The following is a 22,584-nucleotide window of genomic DNA, read 5'->3' as shown; positions in this document are numbered from 1 at the left end:
TATTCCCATTCTTCACCCTTTCGAAATATTCTTTTCCATCTACTCCGTATTTCACTTTCCATTTTCCACTCTGGTCCCTCACATTTCCACACTTTTTCCACATTCATTCGTACTTTTGCTCCACCGATTTCGTTTTTTTTTTTTTCCAGAATACTTTACACCTTTTCTTTCACTTTTAACATTTACCTGTTTTCAGTTTTCACGCTTTTCCATCTCTCAGAATATTATCAGCACTAGAATATGATCCTATTGCAAAGGAGTTCTGTGGAAAGACGTGGAGTTGCAATATTGTGTTTTTCTGCCACTGACCTGCGTGAAATAATCTGGAGAAGGACGAAAACCTGGACCAGGTTAGAGTGAAAGGGCTATAACTTACTGGACCCCGAACCCCACGCACTCCAAGCACGGGATGTCAACCACTGAGCAGGAAGGGTATACCTCACGTGTCGCCTCGTCTACCTGGCCCTTGTGCACTCCATTACACCTCTCTTAACTGGTCGATACCCCTCCCAACACCAATTACAGGTCTGCCAGTCTTTACCATACACTTCCCATACCAGTGCACTCCACAATTTCCCAAGCTCCATTTGCTCCCTATTCAGCAGCTTTTGACTCCCTCTACCTGAAGTTCACCTTTTTTGTTTTCTTTCTGTAATTTAGGTGTTTTATGCTGACTAAGAACGTTTTTATTCAGCTTAAGGAAATCTGGACTTTTTTTTTAGTTTTGGGTTAGGTCTCATAGTTAGGATCGTGTTGTTTGTGTGGGGTGTGTGTTTATGTACCTTTCTGTAACACACACACACACACACACACACACACACACACACACACACACACACACACACACACACACACACACACACACACACACACACACACACACCGCTTGCTGGCTCAGTGGTAATGTTCTCGCTTGCCATCTGGTAGACGGGAGTTCGCACCTCGCTCAGGTTGCGAAAAGTTTCACGGACGAAGTAGGTGGTTACTATCCCCCTTGAGCAAGGGGACAGGTGTGTGCATGTGTGAAGGTCACAGCCTTGCCCCTAGATCGGACTATATGAGCTCTCAGCTCCCTTCCGGGAGGGTAAAAGCTGACGATCACGACCATCAAGTGATCCTGACCGACGCGGTGAATTACACAGGTTAGTTATAGCCGTGATAAATCAGGGTTGTGTACTGGATCAACACTTAGTCACTACACCTCCCTAATGCTGCCTCCTTCTCACTATAGCATTACACACACACACACACACACACACACACACACACACACACTAAACAGTACATTCTCTCTCTCTCTCTCTCTCTCTCTCTCTCTCTCTCTCTCTCTGACGTGTGTGTAACCCATATAGGTAAATAGCTTACCCTCCAACCCCTAAAATGTCTCCCAAGCAGGATATAATTGTCTGGTATATCCTTTTCACTTTAACTTGGCCAAAAATTGCCCTCGCTCCATCGTGAATGCTAATAAATTAGCCCTGGAATATGATGCTAGTCACGAGGAAGAGCAGTGGAAATGTAGAGCCATAGCATTGTCTCGTTCTCCCACTGAACTACATGAAATAAGCTGCAAAGGGAAAAATTTCTGGGCCAGGTTAAGGTACAAGAACTATAGCAACAAGATTAAAAAAGAAAATGCATCCTCTGAGTTACGTGGTTGGTAGAGACGAGGTGCGTTATGTCAGAGGTATTGTGATAATGAGGGTAAATAAAAAATAAGAATAAATAAGGATAATAAATAATAAGTCAGTGAAGTAGACAATCCGACACTCCATTGTTAGAGATTAACGCTATTGCTTCTGTGACTCGGCTTAATAAATTGGTCTTGTGTCAGCTGGAATATGTAGTACCAAAGTTGCCCCTGTCGTTAATGGCGAAAATGTTAGGTTAATGGTGAAAATGTTAACCCTTACGTCCATTTGACCCTCTTAGGTGAATAAAATCGAGTGGGGTTTAGATGGAGTGGGATGCTAGAGTTTTCCACACCATGAGAGGGTTAGTGGGGCCAGTGATTGAGGCTCCTGTGACTCACTCTCAGCTGAATGAAATCGTTTGATGTTGGCGAATAAAAAGTCTTGCTGCTTGAAGACAAAACGCTGCTGCCCTCACACTGTCTGGCCCTCAACTGTGTGTGTGTGTGTGTGTGTGTGTGTGTGTGTGTGTGTGTGTGTGTGTGTGTGTGTGTGTGTGTGTGTGAGAGAGAGAGTGAGTGAGAGTGAGAGAGAGAGAGCTCAGCATTATCCCCGTAGAATTATGGCCAATTTCCAGGCGTCTGGCTAATGGACAAGGAGTAAGCTGTTATTAGGTCGCTTTCCCCGTGTTTCTGAGTGCCATGCCGCCCCTTAACGACCTGGATTGCCAAGTGTCTTATCTCGCACTCACTTGCGATTTATTGCACACTGGTGTCTTGAGTCTGGCCTATGGTTTAAATTATTTTATTTTACTTTTGGTATTGTATTCTAGGTCGCTTTATTTATGTTTATTTATTTATTTGGTTTATTTCCGATACTGTATTCTTGGTTATGTTTCTTGTGTTTATGGAATTTTACACTACCTAATTGTTCTACGTGATTATTATTATATTCCTATCCCCAGGCGGGAGAAACAGTACAGAAGCACCACCCCTGAGAGATGCGGGATCATGAGGGCCGTCATATGGGGATCGCAAAAGTCTACGGGCGTGAAACACCTTGCGTCCGAAATTGCTTAGCGTGTGACTGACTGAATGGGCCGCTCCGAGAGATCCTCATGTATCTAAAAGGTCAGTGATATGATGAGATTATTTGTACTGTATTATTATGCGCATCCAGTATTCTCTCTCTCTCTCTCTCTCTCTCTCTCTCTCAGAAGTTTTGCAGGTTCTATGCCATGGGTTCTTTCTTTTCTGCATAAAATGTCTCCGTTTTCTGCGAGGTACATTAAAAAATAGCTCTACGTCAGACTTTTCGAGGACGGTAAGATCACTTCAGCTGGTGGTTTGTCCCCCCCCCCTCTCTCTCTCTCTCTCTCTTGTCATACCTTCCCACAGTGATACACGCATCTTATCTGTTATCAAGTTTTATCAATGGAGCGTCATAGGGGATTGAAACACATTTTTGAGATTCTAGTGTTTACTATCTTAGGAAATTTCCAGAGTATAAGATTCATGGTTTTTACATACGGTAATTCAATATTGCATGTGTTTATTATGTGCATGTGTTTTTATATGCTTGCGTTTATTATATGTTTGTGTTTTTATATGCACGTGTTTATTATCTTATGTATTTGTTTTTATGCGTTTGTGTTCATTGTTTTATGTTATGTTAATTGTTTTATGCTTGTGTTTTTATATGCTTGTGTGTGTGTTTTTTTTTTACTATGCTTTGTTTTTATGTGCTTGTGTTACTTTAATCGTATGTTTGTGTTTTTATATGCTTGTGTGTTTGTATCTCGTATGCATGTGTTTTTATCTTACAAAATGTTTACAAAGTTACACCATACTGGGATTCCGTTGTTTACTGTCTTACAAAATGTTTCCAGTGCAAAATTACACCTTCTTGATTTTTTTTTTTTTTATCAAGAAATTTTTAAGGTACAGTCTAAGAAACAAGCATCTTCCTATTACCATCTGAAGAAAATCTACAACTGGTGAAATTCAATGAAAATCCTATCTCTGCTAGTGTGTATTTCAGATGGTTCGATTTTTCCGCTAGCTCTTCGTCAAACTTTGGGCAGGTGTCTCTGTACAAAGGTGTTCATAGTCTGTACTAGTTTGGATATGTAGTCTTTTTATCTTACAAACTATTCTAGTCTTTTTATCATACAAAATACAGTAAAAAATTATATATGGCTTTACAGAGCTCTAGAATTTTAATATAAAGCTCTGTAATTATGTAGAGATTTAAAATTATGGATGGTTAGTAGGCAGCTCTATAATAATAACCTGTTTCTATATATAGTAGGTTTAATATTATGGATAGTTTGTCTCTAAATTTTTTTTGTTTTTAATACAGATCTACAGACTTAGTGTATTAAACATCCGATTATACGCATACATGATTACCTGGCTAATTAAGTACAGGATAATAATTAAATACCTGCATAATTAAGTACCTGGTTATAATTAAGTACCTAGATAGTTAAGTACCTGGTCATAATTAAGTACCTGGGTATAATTAAAGACTTGTATCATTTAGTATCCAGATGAGTAATTAACTGAATGATAATTGCACCTAAGTTATCCATCAATAGTACTGGTATGTGGACAATTAAGCATTCATTGAAGTGATTTTTTTTTTCATATTTCAACCTGTTTTTTTTTTCCCTTAAACTAGCTATGTACTAAAAATTTGAGCAACTCGTGTAAGTCATATATTTCACCTTATCTAACTGGAACTTTTCAAAAATCTATAGTAAGGAACCTTTTTTTCATTTTTCTATTTTAAAAATCTATTGTAACTTTATTGTATTGTTTGTACCGTCTGATGATGGTATTTAGTGCAGGCGTGACTTGTACCAGCCTCATTGACCCCACCAGTAATAAAAAATAAATAAAAATAAAATAAATTCGACCGGAACAGTATGATAAAATTATATAACACATCATGGTAGTGAAGAGGCTAATGATAAATAACGCCTGCCCAGTAATAACACCATAACTCACGCAGTGCCCCAAAAAAGGGGAAAAAATTGGTCCCATTAATAAGCCTATGGACAGAGTTACTTAGGCCATAATATATAGGGGATGATAAAAACACCAACTGGCAACTCTCAACGTAAACAAAATGTGAGCCAATCAGGAGGGGACTTACCTGTAGCCTGGCCAATCAGGGGGAAGAGTGGGATTTGGGGAGGGGGGTGTTGATTAAAGGGTGCTTTGGGAATGTTGATGGATGAGAGAGAGAGAGAGAGAGAGAGAGAGAGAGAGAGAGAGAGTCAACCTCGAAAAACTGGGTGGATTATTTAGTCGCTTATGTAATTAATGTCTCCAGTTTGTCCTGAAAATTTATTACTTTCAGTATTGGTGTTTTGAAGAGTATATAAGTGTGACCATAATTTTTTTTTGGGGGGAGAAGTGGATACATCAACAGTAATAATAATAATAATGGTAATAATGATAATATTAATCATCGTCATCATCATCATCATCAACGTCGTAGCTTTCCCACTGATAATTAAAGTGGTTAGATCCCATAATAACAATAATAATAATAATAATAATAATAAACGTAACTGACTAAAAACTAAGAAATAAAAAACCATATGTATTAAATGTCTCATCATGACGTAACCTCACTGACGTCACACCTGAAATTTATCGCCGGAATGCGTCGTAATTCTCGCTGACGTTAGAGATGTCGGCGCCTCTTCGCCTTTGCGACTTGTTTTGAATGTAACACCTCGATAAAATTCTCGTAAACTTTTTATATCTGTCTGACTCCTTGACTGCGGTGAGGTTTATGTATGTGTGTATGTGTATGTATGTGTGTGTGTATGTGTATGTATGTATGTATGTATGTGTGTATGTGTATGTATGTATGTGTATGTATGTGTGTATGTGTATGTATGTATGTGTATGTATGTGTGTATGTGTATGTATGTATGTGTATGTATGTGTGTATGTGTATGTATGTATGTGTATGTATGTGTATGTATGTATTTGTTTTTGTTTATATATTTAGTATCTTGTTACTTCCGTTTTTTTTTATTCAAGATTATTTATTTATTTATATATTTATATTTGTTTATCTCGTTACTTCCTGACTTTCTTTAATTCAAGTAAAGACTTTTTGAACTTAGAGATTAGAGACTGCCTTCCTGAACTGAAAATCACTTGGATGATGATAATAATAATAATAATAATAATACCGGTAATAATAATGATATTAATAATAATAATGATGATGATGATGATGATGATGATGATAATGATAATAATAAAAACTTAATATGGTGTAAAAATCATGCAACTTATTTCCGGAGTCTTATCTGCAACATGTTTCAGAGTGACGTAACTGATGTACTTCATGACGTCAGGTGGCTGGTGATGCAAGGCTGTGTTATCTTGGGTGTGGTGACGTCACTGATAGCTTAGCACTTGGTTGAGGGCAGAGTCAGGGTCCACGCTGTTCCCCGTTATTGCTGTCATGAGTACTGTGTTACCGCTATTACTGCTATTATTACCACGGTTACTAGTACTACCATCACTATTACTACTGTGCCTTGTACTGTTTTACTACTACTACTACTGTACTACCATTACTACTGGTACTTTTAATACAGTACTTCTGCAACCACCGCCACCATCACTACTACTACCACCACCACCACCAACACATGTACGTACACTCACAACAGTTAGTCATTACTACTACCTTAACCACCACCACTACCACTCCAACCTCCACATCCACCACTACTACCTGTTACTCCAGCCTCCACCTCCACCACTACTTCTCGAACCACTTCCTCAAATTTTCCAAAAACACGGCCCTGTTAGCGTTTGTTTCCACTATGCATAAAAAGTGGAAGAGCAGAGGACAGTCACTGCGGGTACGGTGAAAGAGGAGGGTGCCTGGGGTGTTGCTACGGTGACTACGGTGAAGGTTCATAGTGCCGGAGTTCTCGACTGTGAAGAGAGAGAATGGTGACTTGGAGATGGATGAAGAGATGGACAGAGAGGGTGGAAGATAGACTGATGGACAGGTGGGTGGATGGATAGAGAGGGAGGGGGTGATGGTTCCAGTTTTCTCGACTGTAAGGGCTGAGACTTTTTTTTTTTTGAGAGAGAGAGAGATGGAAATTCATGGTCCAGAGTTCATGGCTTTTGGGATAGATATACTGAAAGTTGCATAGAAAAATAGATAAGATACATGTACATAGACAGACATAAAGAAGGGTTTAGAATTTGTGTTGCTTATAATTAGCAAAATGTACAATAACTGCCTCCCTAATTACTGTATGTATTTCCACGACACCCAGCCGTTAGATGTACAAGTCACGTCCCTATTTCATTCATGGGTATGTAAATGAGACGTAGGAGCTAGAGTGTCAGGATGCAGGGACTGTGAGATGGAGGCTGAGAATGCGTCACCTCACGGATCTGCTGAGGAAATGTTGAAAGTTCGTTGTACCATATCCTTAGCCTGCCTCACATCCTGACTGGCTTTCACTTTATTTTTCCCCCACCTCTTCAGGCATGCTTACCCTCTCCTGCCTCGCCCTGCCTCACATACCTACCCCTTCCTTGCCTCTCCCTGTCTCACTCACCATCCCAGCCTGCCTTACCCACCAGCTCCTCCGTGTCACACCCATCATCCCTGTGTCATCCTGCCTTCCTCCCTGCCTCACCCACTCTTCCTGGTCTTACCCTGCCTCATTCACTATCCCTGCCTTAATCAGCAACCCTTCCTGCCTCACTCACCAGCTCCTTCTTGCCTCATCCTGCCGTACTCCCTGCCTCATCCTGCTTTTCTCCCTGCCTCATCCTGCCTTTCTCCCTGCCTCATCCTGCTTTTCTCCCTGCCTCACCCTGCTTTTCTCCCTGCCTCACTCTTCCATCCTTTACCTTGTTTCACTCAGCATCCCTGCTAGTCACACCCATCATCCCTGCCTCATCCTGCCTTCCTCCCTGCCTGACTCACGTTTGCCTGTCTCCCTGCTGCCCATCTTTCTGTCACCTGCCTTCCTGCACACTTCAGTGGTGCCAATATTCTCGTCCTTCCTCCATTTCCACTCCATCATTCCCTTCCTTCTCTCCCCTCCAATCCTCTCCTTTCCCTCCTTCCTTCCTTCTCTCCTCTTCTTCAGTTTATCTTCCCTCATTCCCTTCCTTCTTTTCCTACCCTCCTTTTTCCCTCCCTCTTTTCCTTTCTTTCCTTATATCATTTCCTTTCCTTTCTTTCTTTCCTTCCCTTTTTCTCTCTTTCTTTCTCTTCTTTTCCTTCTCAAATTTCCTTCCTCCCTCCTTTCCCTCCCTTGTTTCCTTGTTTTCTTCCTTCTTTCCCCATGGATCAGAGTAGCTCCTCTTTAATACCCCTTTGAAACAGCGGGTAGTGGCCATTGTGGGGGTTAATGATCTTTTGCCTTTTTTTTTTTAATAATGAAAAAAGAGAAAGAACGAAGGGCTGAGTGTGCAAAAAAAAAAATCCCCCCCCTTTTTTAATACTTTTGTTACGGTTACATGAGAAAAAAGAAAGAACCAAGGGCTGAGAGCGTGTAAAACTTTCACCTTATTTGTTTTTATACCTTTGCTATGGTCAGACGAGATTTGTAGGCTTAAGACCCCTCCAATAGTCGATTTATTTTCATTTGACGGAACTGGTCCACTAACAAAATAATGCTAAGTTGTGGTTGCGTGAAATTCGATGAGCCATATTTATGAGGTACGAATGAATCTCCTTGGTTACCAGCCAAAGCGACCCACCAATCTGTCTACACTTGGCCATCATGTGAGCCGTAAGGGGTTGTGGATATCTGTCAAGTAAATGGCACAGAGAGGCAAAGGTAAAAGGAGTACTCGTGTAGTCAGGAGATCTCCCAAGTTAGTGGTGGTGTTGGTTTCTTGGCGGTAGGAGTAGTCTGGCCTGCAGCTGTATATATTGCCTCTTGTATAACTTGATAGACTATAAACAGCAGGTGTGTAATGGTTGTGTACATAGCAGGTTGTGCGCCAAACGTAGACACTATATATTACCTCAGGCATAACGTAATTAATGATAACACCTTGATAAACGTACACGTAACAAGTGTAAAGCGGTAGTGCCCCAAACGCGACACTAGTCTGAAGTTCCCTTTAACTGATAATGGTGTATGTCTGGTGTCAAGAGTGGTGTGAAGCGCAGCTATAAATATTACCCACTGGTTCCATAATACGTGTAAGTTATTGTAAAACTGTGATAGGTGTGAAATTGATATGACCTAATTCAGACTCACTGGTCGGAAGCCCTTTTAAGCAGGTGGTGAAAAGGTCTCTTGTTTGCAGTAGTGGTCTGGCCTACATCTATACGTATGACTGATTTTAATGCGACATTGGTGATAGGCTAAAACTGTAAACTTGATATAATTCCCAACTCACTGGTCAAAACCCCTCTGAAGCTGGTGATGGTATAGGTTTCTTAGTAATAGTGTTTGAAAAGGGAGGAAGGAATTAACATAACTAGGCTGTACTCTGCAGCATAATTGATTCCCCGTAAAGCAGTGTCTGAAAATAAATAGGTTGGTCCCCACTCACTGGTCAGGAGTCCCCTCAGGCTTGTAGTGGTGTAGGTTTCTTGTCTGTAGTAGTGGTCTGGCGGGTTGATGGGCTCCACCAACACTTCGCCTCTGTTCACATTCACGCCAAACAACCAGCCGCCCAGCATGTCCTCGTAGCTCACCAGACGATAACTCCAGCGATCCAGGTTACCAGACTCCTCCAGCAACTCCCAACCCGTGCTGGAAAGGAGGAGAGTGAGGGAGATTTGCACGAGATATATAAATAGGGGAATAGGGAGAAATAATGTTAACTGGATATATAATGCGCCCTTATAGTATTCCATTGCCGTACGTCACCATCCGATAGCTCCAAAGATCTAGGTTTCCAGACTTGAAGGAGCTCCCAGCCTGTGCTGAGAGAGAGAGAGAGAGACAGAGAGAGAGAGAGAGATGAAAAATAGGAGTGATACGGGTTGCATCATGACACATCGATTCTTTAACCCTCAGACCTCGACAAATTTTCCACCCCTAGAGTCAGCCAGAGGTATGAAGGTTAATCGTATTGTATCGTTTTGTATAATAAAGGCTCCAACATGCTTATGTGCCTAAGCCCTGGACACCTAATGGCTGCTCTCTACGGTGCATGATCTCTGGCAGCCTCCCTTTTCAGTCCATTATTCAGTCATATATATATATATATATATATATATATATATATATATATATATATATATATATATATATATATATATAAATATATATATATATATATATATATATATATATATATAAATATATATATATATATATTGTCTGTGTGTGAGTGTAATTATAACTTGCCGGTATGATGATGTTGCATTATTATGGTAGAGCGATATCAATACTGGAAGTGAGTATATGAACTTAATGATATATGGAGGGGGAGGAGACAGAGGTGAGAAGATGGAGGAAAGGTGAGAGGGAGAGAAATGTAGATGGAAGTAGGAGGAAAATAGAGGGGGTGATGGAGGAAGCGTGGTATGGAGAGGAAGAAGAGAAGCAAAGAAATAGGGAGGAGGTGATGGATGAAAGTGTGTGTGTGTGTGTGTGTGTGTGTGTGAGAGAGAGAGAGAGAGAGAGAGAGAGAGAGAATCCTCATAGGTCACGAGTTGGCCGTTCCACCAATCCAGATTTCCAGAATTCTTGCAGGCGCTCGTGCTGGAAGGTGTGTGTGTGTGTGTGTGTGTGTGTGTGTGTGTGTGTGTGTGTGTGTGTGTGTGTGTGTGTGTGTGTGTGTGTGTGTGAGAGAGAGAGAGAGAGAGAGTAAATCTGCTGTTGTTTGTTTTCCTTTGTGATCCTTTAAAGGGGAGGAATAAAGGTGAAAGGAGCGAAGTGAGAGAGAGAGAGAGAGAGAGAGAGAGAGAGAGATGAATACTAGAAAAAGAACGCCGTAAGGAAAATATGAAACGGATGTAAATGGAGGTGAGGGGGGCGTCAGGCGAAAATCCCTATCCCTTGCTGTTTTTCCTCTTATTCCTTAAAGGGGAACAGGGAAGGTAAAAGAGAGAGAGGGAGGGGTACGGGAGGGAGAGGAGTGAATGAGGAAAGGAGTGAGCGAGGCAGGGAGGGGAGGAGGAAGGAGGGAAGGAAGGATGAAAGAAAGCAGCATAGAAGGAAGGAAGCAAGCAGGGAGAGAGGAGGAAGGAAGAAATGAAACAGGAAGGGAGTGAAGGAGAAAGTCAGGAAGGGCATGGAGGAAAGAGGAGGGAAGGCAGAAATGGAGGGAGGGAAGGGGAAAACTGAGTGACTGCATGAAGGAAGGTAGATGGGGAGGAAGGAAGGAAGGTAAAGTGATAAAAGCATGTAAAAGAATAAAGATGCAAGAAACGAATTAAAAAAAAAATGAAGAGAAGGAGGGAGTAAGGAGAAGAACTGCGTGAAGGAGGAGAAGCAGGAAAGGAAGGAAGGAAGAATGTGAGGGAGCGAAGAAGAGGGAAGGAAAGGCAGAAAGACAGAGGAAATCAGGAATGATCGAATGAGATGAAGGAAAGGGAGTGAATATGAAGGAGAGAGGGAGATAGAAAGAAGGAAGAGGGAATATGAAGGAGGTAGGAAAAGGGAAAGTAGATGAGAGAGAGAGAGAGAGAGAGAGCAAAAATGAGAAAATAGTAGGACTGCGTGAGACACGAGTCAAAGATGTGTGTGTGTGCGTGTGTCCGTGTGTGAGTGCGTGCGTGCGTGTGTGTGTCCGTGTGTGTGTGTGTGTGTGTGTGTGTGTGTGTGTGTGTGTGTGTGTGTGTAAGAGAGAGAGAGGGGGGGGAGGGGAAGGAGGGAGAAAATGGAGGCAATATTTTGGAGACTTCAAAAGGACGGCAAAGAACCCGATACCAGTTCAGAGAGAGAGAGAGAGAGAGAGGTGGCAAAGAGGGAGAAAGGACAGATACTTTCCCCCCATTCCGTAACCATTTCGTTATGACATTTTTTCTCCCACTATCGTCACACTATTTTTTTGCCGCTTACGAAAGATTATGAAATTCGGTACAGTGACGACTTAGTTATTTTTCTTGCTGCGGCCAGACGATTTTATCCAACGTAGGAGTGACTTTTCGAGCAGGAGGGGTTAGACACGGCCTTCACTAACCCCTTCAGTAGCTGCATGGATGGATTTCTGAGATAATAAATTGTCTGTTACCGCTGGAATTAAAGATGGAAAAAAGTTAAATAAAAAATGACGTTCTCTTTGAGTCGATGGAGTAACTTTAATTGACATTTTATTTACGTATTTTTAATTTTAATACAGAGATATTTGATTTATGTATTTTCTTTCTGTATTAATTTTTATTGATATTACCGTCAAATGCTTTTATTCCGCGTAGGTTTAGGAAGCGTCCATTGATCGCACCAGGACGCAAAGTTTTTATATTCCTGTTAGCCCCAGACAAATTTGATTTTATTGCCCATTTATTGACGGGGTTGGCAAACGTCCATTAATATCTTCAGGACATGGATTTTTTTATGTATGTATTCTTGTTACCCGGATTTTTTTTTTCTTTTTTTTTTTTTCTTTTTTTTTTAGACCCCTGTGTACAGTAGTGTAAGGAAGCGTCTGTACAGTAGTGAAGATATAAGAAAGTGTCTCTTTTCAAGTAGGCTACAGTTATTTATATATTCTTGGATTGCTATACATCTTTTACACTCACTTGGCTCCGCTTTTCCTCCTTCAGCAGCTTATTACACGTAGCTTAGTGGGTGTCAAGGCCAATACAACGGCGCACCATCCTTCCCGTAGCACTTCTTCGTGACTGGCATCATATATTGCATCTACAACTTTTCCATAACACTTCTTCGTGACTGGGTATTGCGTCCACACCCTTTCCATAGTGCATTTTTGTTACCATCATCATATAGGCTATTACGGCTGTATATTCTTTCCATAGCACTTCTTCGTGACCAGTATCATATCAAGTGCTAATCTATTGTCACGACTCAGCATTCGTGATGGAGGGAGGGTAATTTTAGGCCAAGTTAAGGTGGAAAGGGTATGGCTTGAGGGAATTTTACTCCTCGTAGGTGAGACGGGTCGGAACATTCTCCATTAAAACTTGTGCAGGAGGTTTGGTTCTGGAGTTGTGCTTGTCTTTCACCGGTTTTATGGTCTCCCAGTGGTGTGTGTGTGTGTGTATGTGTGTAAGTCTCTCTCTCTCTCTCTCTCTCTCTCTCTCTCTCTCTCTCTCTCTCTCTCTCTCTCAGATGTGGATAATACAGAGCAGACAAAGAAAGACTCGGAAAGGTAAGTAAACAGAAGAGACAGATAGACAGGTAGATAGATAGATAGATAGAGATAAATTGACGTCAGAAAGCTAAGTATGTAAATGGACACTGATAGACAGACAGATAGATAGACACATAACTAAATAGATAGACTGACGGAAGGGTAGATAGAGAAGCTGATAGATGGATAGATAGATAGACAGATGAGCATTGGGATCTGTCAGTATTGCTTTCATAATTATCAGAGTTTGCCTTAATTGACTGCTGAATTGTGTAACTCACCAACTGGGATTTGGGTGATGAGGGAGAGAGAGAGAGAGAGAGAGAGAATATTGCGTTTTGCTTTACCGGTAAGAGGAAGAAAAAATTTAATCTAATTGCAGAAGTTTAAGAATAGGAGAGAGAGAGAGAGAGAGAGAGAAAGACAGACAGACAGACAGACAGAGACAGAGAACAAAGCCTCCCCATCACACCGGACTATCTAGCCTCATTGACGTCACTCCATTCTTCACACTCTGTTACAATGCTGCTCTGCCTTGCCCTCTCCTACCACTCCTTGTCCTCCCCTGCCCTACCCTATCCTACCCTGCCTACCACTTGCCCTGCCCTGCCCTGCCCTGCCCTCTCCTCCCACTGCTTGTACCCCCCTGACCTACCCTAACTACTCCTTGTCTTACCCTTGCCTTCTTTAATTTTCCTTTTTAATTATGTCCTGCTCTGTCCAGTCATCATGGGTCGTAATCTACCCTGTACTTCCTTATCTTGTCCTCTTCTGCAAAGCTCTCTTATTTTATTGTCATGTTCTGTCCCTTCCTGCCCTGCCCTACTATACCATACCATACCATACCAGACCATATCATTTCATACCATACTATACCATACCATACCCTGCCCTGTCTTGGCCTTGTCCTACCCTTTCCCTACCCCATGCCGTGCCTGCTTGTGTCCAGCCAAGGCCCAACCATAACTACTGCTGGTTCTGCCCTGCCGTGTCCTGTCCTGCCTTATTCCGTCCCGTTCTGCCTAGTCTGCGTTCTACCCTACCCACCTACCCTATTCCACACTACTCTGCCCCACCCTACCCTACTGTGCCCCACACTACTCTACCCTACCCACCAAATCTACCCCACACTACTCTTCCCCCACCCGACCCAACTCTACCCAACCCTTTTGCTGAATCTCATCCCAGTAATAATCAGTCCAGTCTTCCCACACTTTTAAAACCATTCTTGAATATTATTTCCCCCAGCTGTTGTCCTTTCATAAAACTACCATCACATGCCCTACCATTAATCCTTGTCTTCCACACCACCACCACTACACTGTTGGTTCATAGGGGACAGAAGCTCACTCTGCTTCACACACTTAGGGCGTGTTTGTCACTTCCCTCTGTGACACATGATACCAGAATCAATTATTGGCAAAGAAACACAGTAGGCCTCTCTCAGCTTAGCCAGCAGAGGAAAATGTGAAGTAAAAAGGGCTGAAAGAGAGAAAAATGTGAGGTAAAAGAGATTAAGCAAACTTTTATCCCCAACTGTACAGACATAAAGGAATAGCGTGTTTTTTTTCGCGTGACCATTACGTAGAATCCGCATGCGAATCCACCTTTACTTCAATTACCCCTCCATTATCTGAATTAAAGCAGGGGAGGCGAACCCAGCAACCATAACCGGGTGGGGGGAAATAGAAAAATAAATCTGATTTAAAAAGTTTGGTGCAGTCAAAAGCAAACAAACAATATAAACATTCATGATCCCGGAGGTCCGCTGTGTTCGGCTGTGTCCGGGGCTTAAGATTATTTTGAAACTTGGGAGGTGATGTTTTAGAGTTTATATCGGCCAACTGTACTAGTAATGTATTAGTAAATCTTGGCATACTTTCGGGGCCGAAAAATATACTAGAATCATAGTATCATACCTTCTAGTTTCATTGACGTTGAAGGGAAAGAAGTTCGAACTCACATTCTGGTGTTCATCTTAGCTACGTTGCTGAAGTCAGCGAGGACGTCCCACACAACCTTGGGCTCCTGATGAGGGATGAATAACTCGTAGTGACGCACTTGTTCCCCCTTCTTCAAGTAGAGGAACAGCAGTAAAAGGCATGTTAGAGCCACGGGCACCTTACGGCGTCTAGGGAACCCGACCATCGGAGAGAGGGAGTGAGATCGGGATGATGTGGACAGTTGCCGTCTACAAATTCACAAATACCGCTAATCTTGCTTTGGAAAGTCGCTAGAGAATTGCTAACTTCCCCCCCCCCCAAATATAGCTAATAGGATTGCTAAAATATCAAGACCCCTTTCAAATTTGTGCAGAAATTGATAGAATATTGCTAGATTTCTTGCATCGACGTTAAGAATTATTGCAAAATGGATGAGGGCACGATATATATCGTGGATGAGGGTATCTGAAGATCGAGCGAAACGATGCTAACAGGAGTGCTAATATATCGAGAGCATGGCTTGATTTGTGCAAGAATTTATAGAACAAAGCTAAACTCTTGTACCTAGATGTTAAGAATTATTGGTAGATAATGGGGAGTATCTCGAGATTAGCGAAAAAGACGCTGCCTTGGCAACTTCAGATGATGTGGAGTTGAGGCGGTGGATGGGGATGGAGGAGGGGCAGTGGGGAGGCACACTCTTCCTCCTTGCCAAAAGCTCCTATACAAACAAAACGATGCACTTAGCACTTTACATCAATGCACTTATTTTTCTCCCGGGGCCCTGGATAGCGGTAAAAATCCCGAGTTTATAATAGAGTCTTTTTCGAAGTTTTGGTTGATACGGGTTCTTGTTTCCCGTACATAACAGCAACAAGTGGCGCATTCATAGTATCCTTTAATATCGGTGAGGTGTTACGCAAAACAACCTATTTATAACGTTGTGGTGGCGGTTTATGGGGCTGAAGGAAGGTTAATGATCTATGAATGAATAAATAAATAAATAAGTACCGTAATACCTAAGTGGCTCTACCCACCAGTGAGTTGGTTCATGTGATGGAGAAATATTCACTTTGTAGATGTATACCATAACACGTAAAGGAATTAATAAGAATATCACATGCAGGCGAGCGAAGCAGCACCAGAGCAGCACAGAACAGGCACAGCAGCACTTGCCACAGCCTGGGATGATGAAATGGGCCTTGAATGACATCGCACAGACTATCAGTGGGTCGAATGGGGTCGGTGAGTGATGGGAAGACCAGTTATTCACATTCTTTCAGTCGATCAGCCACATTCTTGTATTCATAACCTCTGATTTACATTGAAAGGGAGATTTCAGGGATACTTTTATAGTGGTGAAAAATATAGTTATGAGTAAGTATAGGAAGGAGATAGTAGTAGTACTAGTAGTAGTAGTAGGAGGAGGAGGAGCAGCAGCAGCAGTAGTTGTAATAGTAGTAGTAGCAGTAGTAGTAGTAGTAGTAGCGTCTGTAACAGTACCCTGACTTTTGTGCTTTATGGTGACCTCGTATGATTAGCGTAGGGTATTCATGGTATTAATTAAGCCTTACCGTAATAGATGCCATGTTAGAAGAAAGTATTATGGAAGTCAGGGAAAATTTGCGACTTTCAGCAAAGGTAACGTTCACTCTACCGACCCTAATTCAGTACCATTGATGGCAGAAATGAAGAAAGTTTGTTGTGACCTTTTGAAGCAGCTCTGTGTGTGTGTGTGTGTGTGTGTGTAATTCACCGGGTCGGTCAGCATCACTTGATGGTCGTGATCGTCAGCTTTTACCCTCCCGGAAGGGAGCTGAGAGCTCATATAGTCCGATCTAAGGGCAAGGCTGTGACCTTCACACACGCACACACCCGTCCCCTTGCTCGAGGGGGACAGTAACCACCCACTTCGTCAGTGAAACTTTTCGCAACCTGAGCGAGGCGCGAACTCCCGTCCACCAGCTGGCAAGTGGGAACGTTACCACTGCACCAGCGAGCGGTGTGTGTGTGTGTGTGTGTGTGTGTGTGTGTGTGTGTGTGTGTGTGTGTGTGTGAGAGAGAGAGAGAGAGAGAGAGAGAGAGAATGCCCTTTCATATTAACTTCACTACCTCCCATTCCAAAAAAGATATAAACACCAACTCATGAAAAACGTGTGTATGTACTGGCACCATGAAGCAAGTGTGTATATTATTGGCTAACCTTTTCAGCACGATGACGCAGTTCTCACCTGTCAGACGATTTTATTACGAAGAGACCGAGCTGGTAAGGGGGTTAAGTAGGACTGTATGAAATCCCTCCGGTTTGAGAGGTATGCACTCTAAGATGAAGTAAATCGTTTTGGGGATGGCTAGGTGAAAAACACGTTCTCAGACAGACTGGACTGAGTGAGATAGATACCACAAAATGTTAGGAGACTTCAGTAAAATAAAAGTGAAATGTAACTTTGCTCGTCTTTCTCGCGTCCAGTCAATAATATCATGTGGCGTTTATGCTCATGAAAGAGTTCAAAGAGATTAATACCGCAAAGAGAGGGAGAGTACACACACACACACACACACACACACACACACACACACACACACACGTTTGTCTATGACAGACCTGAATAGAATCGCCTTTCGTTACTGGAATATAGCAGAGTTTTTCCGCTCGTGAATTGGTTAAAAGTAAGATATATACCCTAAGGGGGGGGGGGAGTTGAAATAGTAGCACTCCTGCACTGTTGTTTGCAGATGATACTGTTTTGTTAAGTGAAGACAGAGGGGAGCTGCAAGGCTTGGTGGATGAGTTTGGGAGAGTGTGTAAGAAACGAAATCTAAAGGTGAATGTAGGGAAGAATAAAATGATGGTCTTCGAGAGAAGCGAAGTCAGTGAAAGTACAGTGAGATTGGATGGGGAGGAAATGGAGGATGCAAGTGCGTTTAAATACTTGGGTAGTGTGATGAGTAAGAATGGAAGTTTAGAGGGTGAAGTGCTTGAAAGGGTGCAGCAGGGAAGAAAGGTTGCTGGTTCCTTGAAAGCAGTGATGATACAGGAAAATGAGCATGGAAGTGAAAAAGCTACTACATGACAGTATTGCTGAAGCTTGGACCTTGGTGAAGAGACAGAAGTCAAGAGTGAGAGCAGTGGAAATGAGTTACCGGTATTTGAGAGGAGCATGTAGAGTCATATGGAGAGTCAGACTGACAAATGAGGAAATGAAGAAGTGTTGTGGTATGGATGTGGATGTGATAGGAAGCTTTAGGAGAAACACGTTAAGGTGGTTTGGCCATGTGGAGTGGATGGAGAGTGAGAGACACTGACGAGGCGAGTGTATGTGAGTGAGGTGGAGTGGGGGAGAGGGAGAGGGAGGCCAAGGATGAGATGGAGGGATGGAGTGGAGAGGTATATGAGAGAGGGTGATGTGAGTTGGGAGCAGAGCAGTGTAATGGCGGGGGACAGCGACGTGGAGGCGATTTGTTTATGGCCACCCCTTACGGGATTAAGGCGTCTGGCAATAGATAGATAGATAGTAGTAGTAGCAGTAGCAGTAGCAGCAGCAGCAGTAGTAGTACGGTAGTAGTAGTAGTAGTAAGGCATTTTGGTCGGTATGGTTCATTCAGCTCATTACAGTCGTCTAGTTAAGAGGCCGTATAGGGAGTCTAATTTGGTTTTATCGTACAAGGCTAGAGCTGTTCCCCTCATGAAAGGTTTCAGAGAGAGAGAGAGAGAGAGAGAAAGAAAAGTAGAGGTGTTGCGCTCATGAGAGGGGTCCGGATGAGATGAACATCGCAAGACGGGTGGGGAGGGAGAGTAAAGAGGGGAAAAAAGAAATGGAAAAGTTTAAGACGTTCAGCTACTATGACACAGCTAAATAAAAAATAGCACATACTAGAGTTGTACCGATCATGAAGGCATATACTAGAGTTGTACCGATCATTAAGGGGTTCCGAATGAGATAACCACCGTAAAAGAAAGAGGGAGGGAAGGAGGGGGAGTAAAGCGAAGGAGGAGAGGGGAAAAAAAAGTAAGGTGTTTAGCTCCTCCCATTGGTGTCCCGTTTTCAGTGAAGGTTTTGACAGACTCAGTGGAGGGAGTGTCGAGCGTAGGGATGGCGGTGTGGCGTTCGCGTCCCCAATATTATTAACTTTTCCAGCCCCCATGCAAGCCAGGGAGAGGCGGGAGAAGGCCAGAGGTGGTGGTTCCCCTGGCACTATGGCGCCCTGATCCAATTATACAGGAGAAGCCCGTATAAGTTTGCCACCTTCCCGCCCACACGACGAGAGAGGCTTGAGCTTAGTGTGTGTCTGTGGTTTCGTCTGTGCTTGTCTTTCTCTATTGTCCCCGTGGCTCCCAGTACCTCACTCACCATGGCCGGGAAACAGACTACAAGGATGCTTTTGGTGACGGCCAACATCGCCTCTTGCTTCGAACAGGTGAGGGGGAGATAGAGGGAGAGAGAGCGGGAGAGATATTTGAACCTGCCCTAACCTTCTCACAGTAACCCACTGGCCTAACCTTTTAACTGAGCCACCAGACCTAACTTGTGCTTCAAAGTACTCCCAGTGGCTTATCCAAACGTGCCTTAACCAACCGTAAGCTGATTTGCCACCGTAAAGAAGGATGTTGGTGTAAGAATTTGCCTGACAACTTAACCTTTAATTCTAGCCACTGAACCTAATTTTTCTCAGACTTGATCATTTTATCTTAGCCTATACTAACTGATTTTCCATTGTGAAAAAAGGTGCCAGCTTTTGTAATGTCATTCGTCATACTCTGTGATGTAACCTTTTAATCCAGCCCTAACATTTTATCATAGGCACTAGACCTAACTTGTAAATCCAAATCAACCCTAACTAGCTCTTATTGATTTGTTACTATGGAAACTGATGCTGGCACATATTTTACCATTGAAGATCAAACTCAGCCTCCTAACTTGTCCCTTTAACTTGACCACTACACCAGACTTGCTGAGAACTAACCTACTTGCTTACCCTTACCTTCTCTAATTTGCCAGCCACTCTAAACAAGCTTCTTATGCTGTACCCTTCATATCAATGACAAACATCAAATTGATGATCCTTTTCCAAAACCCATTAGGATATATCCAAACACATGAAAGAGGGTGTTTTGCAGTGCTCTTGTTATTTGAGGGAGCTATTTTTTATTTTATTTATATTTTTATTTATTTTTTTTTAATAACCTTTCTGATGGGCATAACTCTCATAGAAGTTGATGCATATGGGTACTAGAACAGAGTAATATTGTTCAGCTAAGTGTAATCAAGGTTACAAGCTTAGAAATTATTCTCAGAAAAAAAAAAAAAAGTGTAGCCAATCATTTCCTGGCTACATGTACACTGAGAAATGAATTTAGGTTAACACCAGATGATGATATTATTTTAGTTATGAGGAATCCTAGCAGTCAAAAGGTCAAGCTTGTGACAGAGGTCATCATTTGAAGGTTGGGGGAAATTGTGGGGCAAAAACATGCAGAACACAGTGGCATGGCTTTTAACCCTTTCTTAACAGTTATGTCTGATGGTCTAGCAGAAGAGCTCTCTGTTCAGAAAAGACTGTGGCTTATGTACTAAAGCTGTAGAGGTGGTTATAGGATTTTCTATGTTTTAAAGCCCTACAGTTAATGTAATTCAGTCTCCTTCCCTTAAATGTTACAAATTCTTAAGATGGTTGTAAGATTTCTGTGTTATAAAATGTCACAAGTGACATTATTCAGTTTCCTACTCTTAAATATTCTGGATGACTGTAGCCTTGCCTCAGGTCCCTACACCCTGATTGGGGTAATATGGGATTGGCTGTTACTGTTACATTATGATTAGCTTAATGTGGTGCATGTTTATTACCTCCAGAGGACTTTATTCATCTTTGGAAAGTTCTCTCTTACTGAAGGGATAAATGAATGCTGTATGGAGTAAGCAAGATTATTGTCCTCGAGGAGAAGGGGTGAACTCGTGACCATGGGAGCAGGACTTGGTGGTTGCGGGGGATTGTGGGGTGTAGGCATACAGAACACAATATCACTGCTTTTAACAACAGTGATATTAGCCCTTTTACCATGTTGATTATTATGTTACCATTGCTATGTTTGAACAGTTTTATTCAGCTTATGAGAGAGTCTTTGAACATGAAGGGATAGATACAGTACCAGTAATGCTGTCCTTGACCTCTCAGCCTAATCTGACAGATGATCTGACACTAGCTCGAACAAAATGAAAGACATCCTGAGGTAGGGATTGACATACCGTATTACTTAAGTTATTATTTTGGTAATCAGCCAGTATTTCAGACTTTAACCTGATTTGTTTCCCTGGGTTTCTCATATTAGTTAACCTTTTCACACAAAGGATTTCATTATCTTATTGTGTTGTTTCCAGACAAGTTTTATTTAGCGTAGCAAATGCCCTTCGTATTTAAGGGGTTGACTAAAGCTGTGTCTGATCTGCATGGAAATTTTCTCATTAACTGAAAAATATACTTTGTTGATTGCAAGAATAAAATATTGAAGATAACTTTAAGTTAACCAAGCTTGCAAGGCCCTCATGACCGTTTGGTCTTGTTCGTTCTAAACTTGTTCTGACGTAATTTATTTTAGCACAAAATAAGCTTTAAAAATCAGCTATCCTTGCCAGGCATAGGTAATTTACAGGCATAGTATATCATCCCTTCCTGTCTTCGTTTTATTTTTTGAAGCATGAATTACGGTATATAGTACAGGTAGTCTTTTTAATCCAGTGACTTTTATTTGCTTGTTTTCATTATTTATTGCTGCCATTAGAAGAGACTTGAGAATGGGTGGAGCTACTGGTGTATGTAGCCTTTATTCTACTACTGTTTCTAATCTCTTCACATTGTTTTTTCTCTCCTTAGCCAGAATACAGTACAAGTGATGTCATTGGGATGAAGGATAACCATTTGTCAGATATCTCTTTATAGTTTGGGATTGGTTAGATGGTCTTTCATATATAGGCATTAGCAGGAGTTAAATAATGGATTTGTTCTGACTACGAGAGTTAATGTTGGCAGTATTAAGACTGACTCCTGTGGATCACTGAACTGAATATTATTGCTTGGTATAATCTAGAATAGACTACTAGAGTGCTCTTGACTGTGAGAAGGTTAATGGTAACTTTATTAACACTCAGTATCCCATGACTCACACTCACTTGAATAAAACTGCTTGGCACAAGCTGGAGGGAAGAATGCCTAATGGTAGACTAAGGAGGACATGGGATGAGGTCCTTTGTGGAGACCTTCAGAATAGTGGTTTGGGAAGGAAAATGGCTCTAGATTGTGACACATAAAGAGATAATGTATACTGAAGACACCTACACATAAAGTGACCCTTTTATTGTAACTTGGCCTAAAATTATTATCTGTCTTAAGTACCGAACTGTAATAATTTATTAACACTACAGTATGATGCTGGTTATGAAGAAGTGCACTGGAAAAGAAGTCGAGCCATGGCAACATCTTTTTCTGCCAGTGAACCATATAAAATAGGCTACAAAAGGACAGAGATGTAGAGCAAGTTAGAGTGAAAGAACTGCAGCATGATTCATGGTCTTTAAGTGCAATGCTGTAACATGTGAGGTGGTTTAATAGTGACAGTATTAATGCTTAAGCTTCTATGACTACTCAGCTGAATAAAATTGCGTGGCATTAACTGGAATTGAATACACTGCCAGAATTGTCCCAGCTACAAGACAGTTAAAA

At 41.9% G+C, this 22,584-nt stretch overlaps 2 protein-coding genes across 2 annotated transcripts in view; one reads left to right on the top strand and one right to left on the bottom strand.

Annotated features, from left to right (window-relative positions):
* Nucleotides 1-6,428: 6,428 nt before the first annotated feature.
* On the bottom strand, nucleotides 6,429-15,073 carry LOC145416742 (uncharacterized). Its single transcript, XM_080285668.1, has 3 exons — nucleotides 14,889-15,073; nucleotides 9,212-9,414; nucleotides 6,429-6,607 (listed from the first exon to the last, which is right to left on the bottom strand). The coding sequence occupies exons 1-3, from the start codon at nucleotides 15,071-15,073 to the stop codon at nucleotides 6,429-6,431; spliced, it is 567 nt and encodes a 188-aa protein (XP_080141794.1).
* A 2,010-nt stretch (nucleotides 15,074-17,083) lies between these two features.
* 5PtaseI (inositol polyphosphate-5-phosphatase A) overlaps nucleotides 17,084-22,584 on the top strand; it is a 50,073-nt gene continuing 44,572 nt past the window's right edge. The window contains exons 1-2 of the mRNA XM_080285667.1: nucleotides 17,084-17,134; nucleotides 19,024-19,287. Coding sequence (XP_080141793.1) covers nucleotides 17,084-17,134; nucleotides 19,024-19,287 — 315 coding nt within the window. The remainder of the gene's footprint in view (nucleotides 17,135-19,023; nucleotides 19,288-22,584) is intronic.

Source organism: Coenobita brevimanus, chromosome 107 (assembly GCF_032717465.1).
Source record: "Coenobita brevimanus isolate Jiangsu-jjx chromosome 107, ASM3271746v2, whole genome shotgun sequence".
Lineage (NCBI taxonomy): Eukaryota > Metazoa > Arthropoda > Malacostraca > Decapoda > Coenobitidae > Coenobita > Coenobita brevimanus.
Note: the sequence above shows the minus strand (reverse complement) of the source record. Positions and strands in the feature narration are given on the sequence as shown.

What these genes read in the sequence shown, in the direction of transcription:
- LOC145416742 (XM_080285668.1), bottom strand. Translation starts at nt 15,073, where the DNA reads ATGGTCGGGTTCCCTAGACGCCGTAAGGTGCCCGTGGCTCTAACATGC. An exon ending in GCTAAGATGAACACCAGAAT is followed by an intron (nt 9,415 to 14,888) that starts GTGAGTTCGAAC and finishes CCTCCTTTCCAG; the next exon opens with CACGGGTTGGGAGTTGCTGG. An exon ending in CCTGAGGGGACTCCTGACCA is followed by an intron (nt 6,608 to 9,211) that starts GTGAGTGGGGAC and finishes CTCTCTTCACAG; the next exon opens with TCGAGAACTCCGGCACTATG.